At 27.8% G+C, this 11,367-nt stretch overlaps 1 protein-coding gene across 1 annotated transcript in view; it reads left to right on the top strand.

Annotated features, from left to right (window-relative positions):
- The first annotated feature begins 1,498 nt into the window (after nt 1–1,498).
- The window catches only part of LOC135125134 (mucin-2), a 179,202-nt gene continuing 169,333 nt past the window's right edge, over nt 1,499–11,367 (top strand). Inside the window, exon 1 of the mRNA XM_064050488.1 lies at nt 1,499–1,761. Within this exon, the coding sequence (XP_063906558.1) occupies nt 1,707–1,761 (55 nt within the window). The 5' untranslated portion in view covers nt 1,499–1,706. The remainder of the gene's footprint in view (nt 1,762–11,367) is intronic.

The raw sequence follows: 11,367 nt of genomic DNA, 5'->3' as shown, positions 1-11,367 counted from the left end.
GGTCAAGAAGTCGAAAAATTGAAAAATCGAAAAGCCGAAAAATTGAGTAATCGAGGAATGGGAAGATCAAAATATCGAAAAATGGAAAAGTCGAAAAATCACAAAATCGAAAAATCAGTTGATCGAAAAATCTCAAATTTAGAAACAACAAAAACTGGAATATCAAAAAATCGAAAAATTGAAGATTCGATAATTAAAAAATCCTAAAACTGGAATATAGAAAAATTTTAAAACTGAAGAATGGAAAATTGAAAAATCTCGAAACTGGGACACCGAAAAACTCAGATAGGGGAAAAATTCGAGAAATGAGAAATTAAAAATATCGAAAAATCAAAACATCTACGAGTCGAAAAGTCAAGAAATCTAAAAAATCGAAAAATCGATTGATAGAATATTAGCAAATTTAGAAACGCCAAACATTGGAATATTAAACAATCGGAAAATTTAAAAATCGAGAAATTGAAGAATTGAAAACTTGAAAAATCGTAAAACTGAAATATCGAAAAATAAAATAATCGAGAAATGAAAAACTGGAAAAATCGAGAAATCTAATAATCGAAAGATCGAAGCCTGGATAATTCGAAAAATCAAAAATTGATAAAACTGAAAAATTGAAAAATAAAAATACGAGAAACAGAAAAATTTTGAATTGAACAAACCGAAAAAATAAATTGAAGGATCCTAATAATTAAAAAATTCCAAAATTCGATCTCCGAAAATTGATCAATCGATAAATCGAAAAATTGAGCAAATGGAAGAATCAAAATATTTAAAAATCGAAAAATCTAATTGTCGAAAGATCAAGAAGTCGAAAAATTGAAAAATTGAAAAGCCGAAAAATTGAGCAATCGAGGAATGGGAAGATCAAAATATCGAAAAATCGAAAAGTCGAAAATTCGAGAAATCACAAAATCGAAAAATCAATTGATCGAAAAATCGCAAATTTAGAAACAACAAAAACTGAATATATTTTAATTTTTGATTCTTAGTTGTATAAAAAATAAATCGTAATAAGCGATTACAAGGTGTTAGGGATATTTGCAACCTTCGGTTTCCCCTTTTCGTTTCAAGCAGCGTCCCCCAGTTTTAAATTTATAGACTATCGCCCGACAAAAACCTCACTAAGACACCAGTAGGTCGACCTAATACACAAGCAACAATAAAAGCAGACCCCGCCCTCCGACGTTAATAAAATTCCTGCAAAATATCACCTCCCCCTTCATTAAATCCCTAAAAAAATCCCCAAGTCGCTACCCTCCGAGACATTCTCAGCACAACCCCACTTAAAAAACTGCAGCCAGCAGTAAACAGCTCATCTGCCAGTCTTAATGAGCACTATTTATTCCGTCCCAGCTCTTGTTCCTCGTGTTCCTGCTAATGGCACACCCTCACATTTGCCTCCGCAAGATGCAACAGCAGCAGGATCGCCAGGATTCAACTCAGTAGCCGCTGCAGGATCGCGCAATCCTCCCGCTTTCTCATTCCGCGTTCACCTTCTCCTGCAGCAGCAGGGTCAACTTCGCTTTTCTTCCAGTCACAACTGAAACGGTGCGGTGTACACACGTCGGTCTCGTCGAAATTTCACTTTCTACACGCACTCGCGGAACATTTTTTCGGGTTTGTTGTTGCCGTGCGATGGGCATGAAGTAGTGTTATGTGCTTTGTTTTTTGTTTATTTTGTGTTTTGTGTTGACCGTTGCAGCAGGATGGGGAGTTTGTTGGTGGCGATTGCATCGATTTGCCTCGTTAAGTCTGCACAAGGTGAGATATTGCAGGAATCGCTGTTGTATCTGTTGGGAAATGAACGGGACGATTGTGACACCGAGAGGCGGAATTTTCTGAAAATTTTCGGCGGTGCGGTGGCTCGAAAACAACCCGAGACTGGGGGTGTTTGCTTTAAATTAATTACGCACACGACACCGACACGAGCTGAATGCTACGGTTGCAGGAAGTGCACTCAACTTCGCGTTGAATATCCGGGTGAAATGGCAAGGTAAATGTGCTTCCGCTTTACGGAAAAAATTGATTCTTCGACGAACTGAAAATTTTACGTAAACACATACCTAAATCATAATTACCTTCTGTAATTTTTACACTCTGAAGTATTGTAAACGAGTATATTGGACGACTGGCTACTTTTTTGTTTTCTCTACGTTTCATGACCCCCCTAGAGCCCTAGAGTACGAAAACATCTCCACCAACAATAGGATGACGTCATCTTGAAAATTTATACTAGTAAACATGTGGTTTATGAATCCGTGTTCAGTTTTTTTGGAAAAAAATCAAAATTGTATAACAACTTTTACTTCTTTATTCCAGTCCACAAGCAATTTAGTATTTTTGTATAATTTTTATACTACCAACGTTTCGCCCCTATCAATTGGGGCTTCCTCATGGTTTTGAAAAATTAATACAACTAGAAATTAAAATTAAACGAACAACTAATAAATAGCATTCGTAAAGGTGGCATCGTCACAATATCTGAGAGGAAGCCCTAACTAATAGGTGCGAAACGTCCGTGGAATAAAAATTACACAAAAAAAATAGCTCGAATTCACAACCCGAATAAAGCAACAAAATTGGACATTTTATCGTGCAACTATTTTAACGTAATTGTTTCATGTATCAGTTCATTAAAAACAATGTTAGGTGAAATATTTTAATGAGATTGCTACCCCTGAAGAAGAGAAAATATAGCTCTCGAAACGTTGGCTTAATAATCAGAATAGTGTTTTTCGCAAAATCAAATCTTTTTCAAAAAATTTTTTATGTTTTTATAATTTCACATTTATTCCATTTTTACAATTTTAAATGGTTTTACCATTCTTCCAATATTTGGATTAAATATTTCTTTTTTCCGATGTTGCATTTTATCGATTTTTAGTTCTCAACTTTTTTTTAATCTCTGGATTTTTCAATTTTTCGTCAAATTCTTGATTTCCAATTTTTTTGTTTTTGATCTTAAATTTTACAATTTTGCCATGTTTCAATTTTTTTTATTCGAAAATGTGAAAAGTCCAAAAAGTAACAATCGAAAAAACGAAAAAACGGGAAATTGCAAAAAAAAAACACAAAAAATGTGAAATCTGAAAAATTTGAATGTTGAAAAATCGAAAAATTCAAAACAGAAAAATTGCAGTTCGAAAAAATTAAAAATCCAAAAACTGAAAAATTTTACATTGGAAAAAGAAAACTAATAAAATCAGAACATTTTAAGTCCGAAACTCCAAAAATAAAAAAAAACGAAACGGAAAAACCTAAATCAAAAATTGAAGAAATGAGAAATTGAAAAACCGTGAACCTGGAAAATCTAAAATTGGAAAATTTCATATTGAAAAAAGAAAATTAATAAAATCAGAAAGATATAGAACCAAAATTTTGAAAAAATAAAGAAAAAACCTCAACGAAAATCCTAAATCAATAAATTGAAGAAATGAAAAGCTGAAAAATCGGGAAACTGAAAAATCTGTGTTTAAAAAATGAAAAATAGAAAAAAATATAAAACTTGAAGAATTGAAAACGGAAAGATTGCAAATCGAAAAACTGAAAAATTCAAAAAGTAAAATATCTCAAATTGAAAAAAGGAAAAATTAAAAAATCTAACAGGTGACGAATCGAAATATTGAAAATTTAAAAATCCAAAAATTGAAAATTTTAGTTCTCGAAACGTTGGCTTAATAATCAGAATAGTGTTTTTCGCAAAATCAAATCTTTTTCAAAAAATTGAAAATTGTTTCATTTTTCGATTATTCAGTTTCTCAATTTTAAGTTTTTCGGTTTTTCATTTTCTTTATTTTTTCAATGTTTCTTTAGCTTTCATTTATTCCATTTTTACAATTTTCAATGGGTTTTACCATTCTTCCAATATTTGGATTAAATATTTCTTTTTTCCGATGTTGCATTTTATCGATTTTTAGTTCTCAACTTTGTTTTAATCTTTGGATTTTTCAATATTTCGTCAAGTTCCTGATTTCCAATTTTTTGGTTTTTCAAGGTGTTCATTTTCAGTTTTTAGTTTTTTTGTTTTTGATTCTTCAATTTTACAATTTTGCCATGTTTCAAATTTTTTTATTCGAAAATGTGAAAAGTCCGAAAAGTAAAAATCGAAAAACTGAAAAAACGGGAAATTGCAAAACACAAAAAATGTGAAAATTGAAAAATTTGAATGTTGAAAAATGGAAAAATTGAAAACAGAAAAATTGCAATTCGAAAAAATTAAAAATCCAAAAACTGAAAAATTTTACATTGGAAAAAGAAAACTAATAAAATCAGAACATTTTAAGTCCGAAAATCCAAAAATAAAAAAAAACGAAACGGAAAAACCTAAATCAAAAATTGAAGAAATGAGAAATTGAAAAACCGTGAAAGTGAAAAATCTAAAATTGAAAAATTAGATATTGAAAAAAGAAAATTAATAAAATCAGAAAGATATAGAACCAAAATTTTGAAAAAATAAAGAAAAAACTTCAACGAAAATCCTAAATCAATAAATTGAAGGAATGAAAAGCTGAAAAATCGGGAAACTGAAAAATCTGTATTTAAAAAATGAAAAATAGAAACAAATATAAAACTTGAAGAATTGAAAACGGAAAGATTGCAAATCGAAAAACTGAAAAATTCAAAAAGGAAAAAATTTCAAATTGAAAAAAGGATAAATTAAAAAATCGAAATATTGACAATTTAAAAATCCAAAAATTGAAAAATTTAGTTCTCGAAACGTTGGCTTAATAATCAGAATAGTGTTTTTCGCAAAATCAAATCTTTTTCAAAAAATTGAAAAATTTTTCATTTTTCGATTATTCAGTTTCTCAATTTTAAATTTTTCGGTTTTTCATTTTCTTTATTTTTTCAATGTTTCTCTCGCTTTCATTTATTCCATTTTTACAATTTTCAATGGTTTTACCATTCTTCCAATATTTGGATTTAAATATTTCTGTTTTCCGATGTTGCATTTTATCGATTTTTAGTTCTCAACTTTTTTAAATCTTCGGATTTTTCAATTTTTCGTCAAGTTCTTGATTTCCAATTTTTTGGTTTTTCAAGGTTTTCATTTTAATTTTTTCGTTTTTTTGTTTTTGATTCTTCAATTTTACAATTCTGCCATTTTAAAAATTTTTTTATTCGAAAATGTGAAAAGTCGAAAAAGTAAAAATCGAAAAACTGAAAAAACGGGAAATTGCAAAACACAACAAATGTGAAAATTGAAAAATTTGAATGCTGAAAAATCGAAAAATTGAAAACAGAAAAATTGCAATTCGAAAAAATTAAAAATCCAAAAACTGAAAAATTTTACATTGGAAAAAGAAAACTAATAAAATCAGAACATTTTAAGTCCGAAAATCCAAAAATAAAAATAAAAACGAAACGGAAAAACCTAAATCAAAAATTGAAGAAATGAGAAATTGAAAAATCGTGAAACTGAAAAATCTAAAATTGAAAAATTTCATATTGAAAAAAGAAAATTAATAAAATCAGAAAGATATAGAACCAAAATTTTGAAAAAATAAAGAAAAAACCTCAACGAAAATCCTAAATCAATAAATTAAAGAAATGAAAAGCTGAAAAATTGGGAAACTGAAAAATCTGTATTTAAAAAATGAAAAATAGAAACAATATAAAACTTGAAGAATTGAAAACGGAAAGATTGCAAATCGAAAAACTGAAAAATTCAAAAAGGAAAAAATTTCAAATTGAAAAAAGGAAAAATTAAAAAATCGAAATATTGAAAATTTAAAAATCCAAAAACTGAAAAATTTAGTTCTCGAAACGTTGGCTTAATTATCAGAATAGTGTTTTTCGCAAAATCAAATCTTTTTTAAAAAATTGAAAAATGTTTCATTTTTCATTTATTCAGTTTCTCAATTTTAAATTTTTCGGTTTTTCATATCCTTTATTTTTTCTTTCGCTTTCATTTATTCCATTTTTACAATTTTCAATGGTTTTACCATTCTTCCAATATTTGGATTAAATATTTCTTTTTTCCGATGTTGCATTTTATCGATTTTTAGTTCTCAACTTTTTTTTAATCTTCGGATTTCTAAATTTTTCGTCAAGTTCTTGGTTTCCAATTTTTTTGGTTTTTCAAGGTTTTCATTTTAATTTTTTCGTTTTTTTGTTTTTGATTCTTCAATTTTACAATTGTGCCATGTTTCAAATTTTTTTATTCGAAAATACAAAAATTAAAAATCGAAGAATTGAAGAAACGAAAAATTGAAACCAAGAAACTTAAAAATCGATAAAACATTGAATCGGAAAATTAGAAAGAAGAAAATACCAATTGAATCGAAAAGTTGGAAAACCCAAAAATTGTAAAATTGAAAAATTATAGAATTGCCAAATTTGTAAAGTCAAAAAAATGTAACATTAGAAGATCGAAAAATTCAAAAATTAACTATCGAGGATTGCAAAAATCAAAAATCGAAAAATTGAAAAATAGAAAAATGGTAAAATCTGAAAATTGAAAAAGTGAATTTTTCGTTAAATTAAATAAAATAAATGATAATTTTATTATTACATATTCAAAATGAAAACACGAAAACTAATTCAAAATCAAGTATCGTAGAAACGAAAAATTAAAAGTAATACAAAATTTATAGATTGAAAAATTAGAAGACGTGAAAAACTGAAAAATTTATAGGTACTTGAAAACTCAAAAAATTGCAAATCGAAAAACTGAAGACACAAAAAAATAAAAATTGAAAAAATTAAAAAATCTCGTAAAATTGAACAAACAAAAAAGTTTTTGATTTTTATTTTTCATTTTCCCGATTTTTCACAATTTTTCGTTTTTTATTTGCCTTATTTTTCAATGTTCCTTTCGATTTTATAATTTTTCGTTTGTTCCATTTTTCCAGTTTTAATTTTTGTTTTTACCATTTTTCTATTTTACAATTTTTAAATTTTTTGCAATTTTTGAATTTGTTTAATTTTCAATATTTCGATTTTAAATCTTTCGATTTTTCAATTTTTCGTCAAGTTCTTGATTTCCACTTAATTTTGATTTTTAGATTTGTTTATAAGTTTTCATTTTATACTTTTTTGTTTTTTTATTTTTTTGTTTTTGATTCTTCAATTTTACAATTTTGCAATGTTTCAGTTTTCTTTGTTCGAAAAGTTGAAAAATCGAAAAACTTAAAAAACGGGAAATTGCAAAATACAAAAACTGAAAAATCGAAGAACCGAAGAAACGAAAAATTTAAACATTGAAAAACTTAAATCAAGAAACTTAAAAATTGAATTGGAAAATTGGAAAAAAGAAAACACGAATTGAATCGAAAAATTCGAAAACCCAAAAACTGTAAAATCGAAAAATTATAGACTCGTCAAAATTTTAAATTCCAAAAAGGTCGTAAATTGAAAAATAGAAAAATTGTAAAATCTTGAAATTGAAAAAGTGAAATTTTTTGAATTATAATTATTATATATTTTTTTTTAATCGAAAAACTGAAAAAACGGGAAATTGCAAAATACAAAAAATGAAAAATCGAAGAACTGAAGAGACGAAAAATTGAAACATTGAAAAACTAAAACCAAGAGACTCAGAAATCGAAAAAAAATAAATCGGAAAATTGGAAAGAAAAAAATTCTTCGATTTTACAATTTTTAAATTTTTCAACTTTGCAATTTTTGAATTGTTTAATTTTCAATATTTCGATTTTAAATCTTTATATTTTTCAATTTTTCCTCAAGTTCTTGATTTCCACTTCATTGTGATTTTTAATTTTACAATTTTGCAATGTTTCAGTTTTCTTTATTCGAAAAGTTAAAAAATCGAAAAACAGAAAAAACGGCAAATTGCAAAATACAAAAACTGAAAAATCGAAGAACTGAAGGAACGAAAAATTCAAACATCGAAAAACTTAAATAAAGAAACTTAAAAATTGAATCGGAAAATTGGAAAAAAGAAAACACGAATTGGATCGAAAATGTAAAATCGAAAAATTATAGACTCGTCAAAATTGTAAATTCCAAAAAGTGTGACATTAAAAGGTCGTAAATTGAAAAATAGAAAAATCGTAAAATCTTGAAACTGAAAAAGTGAAATTTTTTGAATTATATTTATTATAACAATTAAAATGAAAACTAGAAAAATAAAAAATTTGAAGCAATGAAAAATTAAGGAATCGTAAAATTGAAAAATTAAAAACTAAAAATTCGAAAAATTAAAAAAAAATACAAAATTTATAAATTGAAATATTCAAAATTAGAAGAATTGAAAAATTGAAAAAATTGAAAAACCTGGGAAAATTGAGGAACCAAAAAAATGAAAAAATGAAAAATTGCAAATCGAAAAACTGAAAAATCGAAAAATTGAAAAAATTTTAATTGAAGAAATAAAGAATTGAACATTGAATATCGAAAAATTGTTAAAATAAAAAACCGAAACGAAGCATTGAAAATCGAAAATTTGAAGCAATAAAAATTAAGAACTCGAAAGATTTCAAATAATAAAACTAATAAAACAAAAAAAAAATGAATTGAAAAATTAAGTTATTATAATTTTATAATATGAATAAGCGCCAAAACTACTGGACTGACTACTCTGAAATTTAGGTATACATTAAAATTATTTTTGTGATACTAAATTTACTTCGCACCAGCAATGATGTGTTGAATAAATAGGTTTTCCCTAAACCTCAATTCCAAAACCCGCAAAATTAGTGTAAATTACATAGCGAAAACCGGTCTAGAATTCTTCGATGGGAAATTTCTACGTATGACATGCACGAAGTATTGGTCACACTTCAAAGTACTAAGAAAGTGCTGCCTAAACTCTTTACATCAATTTTTTCCTTTTTGTTGTGCTAGAGTGAACATAACATCATTAATAAACGGATTTTCTTTTCCACTGATGATAAATTTCTCAAACCTAGCCCAGATTTCCGATTTTTTGCCCCATCACAACCAACGATTAATGGAATTTGCATGTCCCCAGACCACATAAGCACAAAAACCGTTCTAATTTTTCCTCGGCCACGCACTTTCGAAACCTTATCAGATCGCAAGCGAATTCCACGCGCTTCCGCAAACTCCCCAAATTAATTCGAGCGGTGTCAGGCCCGGTCCGCGCGGCGTCCTTGGTCGCCGTTCCGCAACGTTTGCTACGGATTGTAGATTTTAAACGCCTGTTATATCACACCTGCATCGTTCCTTTTTCCGTGTAATAGAAAACATCTACAATGCAGAATTAGCATAATTTTTCTGGAGCGTTATTACGTTCTAGCGATATTTAGAAAGAAATAATAATATGGTTTGTTGAAAGAGTGGCTACAATTCTGAAAGTTTGTAGCGATTGTGACGGGATCTTTATAGTTTCGACAAATGGGATTGTGTACAGGCGTATAAAGGATTGTTGGAGTTATGGAAACTTGGGGGTGGAAGGAATTGTAGCCTGGAGTTATTATGGCTGACACTCTGAATAAGTTCTGACATTAACGGAGATGTTAAATGTGGGGTAATCGTATTGTCTGGGGAAAAGTTAAGTACGTATAGCTCGAAAACTGTGCTACGTTTTTTGGATCTTAAAATTACGGAATCATTTTTTTTAGAACTGTAATTCAGTAAAATATAAATTCTGCTTCCTGTTATTCTAAAAAAAAAAAAAACCGGCATAATATACAGCCGTAAAAATCTGCCTCGTCTCTGGAGGATGCAATACCGGAATCTCAGGCCGTATTTTTCGAATAAATTGATAATAATTCATTAGAACTGCGCCATGAATCTTTTTGAGGGATAAATATATTTACTGTGGAATGTATGTACTTCCATAAATACAGTAAATGTAAACGTTGATGTTTTGCTAAAATAAAATTACTTATAAGAAAATTAGATTAACCGTTTCAGGTAATATTGATCGAACTAATGGATTCATACATTCAGAATTTCATAATGTAATATATCCATTAGTACCAGACTTATCTAGTTATCTGTCATGAAATTTTAAATATAACTCGCACACAGCTCTCTATATTTTTGTTAAATGTTGATAAAATTTTTCATCACGTATATTTAAAACTTAATATCGCATTTATTTGTGGAAATTTCGGAACGCGGTTTGCACCACTGTTTTCAGCTTACAAAACTCTATATATCACAAGAGAAACTTTGTCGACAATGTTGCGATTTTTAGGGTGTTTGTATGAATCCAAAGGCAGGGAAAATTGGAACTCTCTTTTCTCGTCCGTTTTTTCAATTTTTAAAATTTTACATTTTTCAATTTCTCGATTTTTCATTTCAGTTCCTCGATATTTCAATTTTTCAAGTTTTCGAATTTTTCAAATGCTTCGATTTCTTATTCTTTGGATTTTTTTAATTTTTCATGCTTCAAATTTTTCGATTTTTCAACGTGTTGATTTCCCGATTTACCGATTTGGATGAGTTTTTCAATTTACAACTTTTCGATCTTTTATTTTGGCCTATTTCGGTTTCTCAGTTTTTCCATATTTCAATTAACTGATGTTTTAATTTTCCCATCTCCTGACTTCCGACTGTTTCGATTTTCCTGTTCTTCAATTCTTCAATTTTTCGATTTTTCAGGTGTTTGATTTTTTTATTTTTCCATTTTTTTTAATGTTTCGATTTTTCGAATTCACTTTTTTAATTTTTCGATTTCTAAAGTTTTCAATTTTTTAGAATAGAAAATCTAAAAGTGCAAAAATAAAAAACGAAAAAACGGAAAAATGGAAAACTGAGAAACCGAAACAGGTGAAAATAAAAAATCGAAAAGTTATAAATTGAAAAACTCATAAATCGAGAAACTGAACAATCAATAGATCGAAACATCCAAACCGGGAAATCAAAAGATTGAAAAATCGAAAAATTTGTTTTTGGACATTTTATTTTTGGAATTTTTCAATAGTTCCATTCTTCGACTGGATTGTTAGATATATCGAGTTTTTTACTTCTTCAGTTTTTCGATTTTTCTATTTTTTGATATTTTAGTTATTCAAATTTTAAGGTTTTAGATTTTTCAATTTCTCGATTTTTCATTTCAGTTCCTCGATATTTCATTTCAGTTCCTCGATATTTCAATTTTTCAAGTTTTCGAATTTTTCAAATGCTTCGATTTCTTACTCTTTATATTTTTTTAATTTTTCATGCTTCAAAGTTTTCGATTTTTCAACGTTTAGATTTCCCGATTTACCGATTTGGATGAGTTTTTCAATTTATAACTTTTCGATCTTTTATTTTGGCCTATTTCGGTTTCTCAGTTTTTCCATATTTCAATTAACTGATGTTTTGATTTTCCCATCTCTTGACTTCCGACTGTTTCGATTTTCCAGTTCTTCAATTTATTAATTTTTCGATTTTTTATATTTTTCGATTTCCCAATTTTTCAATTTTTATTTCTCAGTTTTGGGATTTTTT

Source organism: Zophobas morio, unplaced genomic scaffold (genome assembly GCF_036711695.1).
Source record: "Zophobas morio isolate AGI-343-1 ecotype UQ-CSIRO unplaced genomic scaffold, CSIRO_AGI_Zmor_V1 ptg000008l, whole genome shotgun sequence".
Lineage (NCBI taxonomy): Eukaryota > Metazoa > Arthropoda > Insecta > Coleoptera > Tenebrionidae > Zophobas > Zophobas morio.
This window is presented reverse-complemented; position numbering and strand designations above follow the sequence as displayed.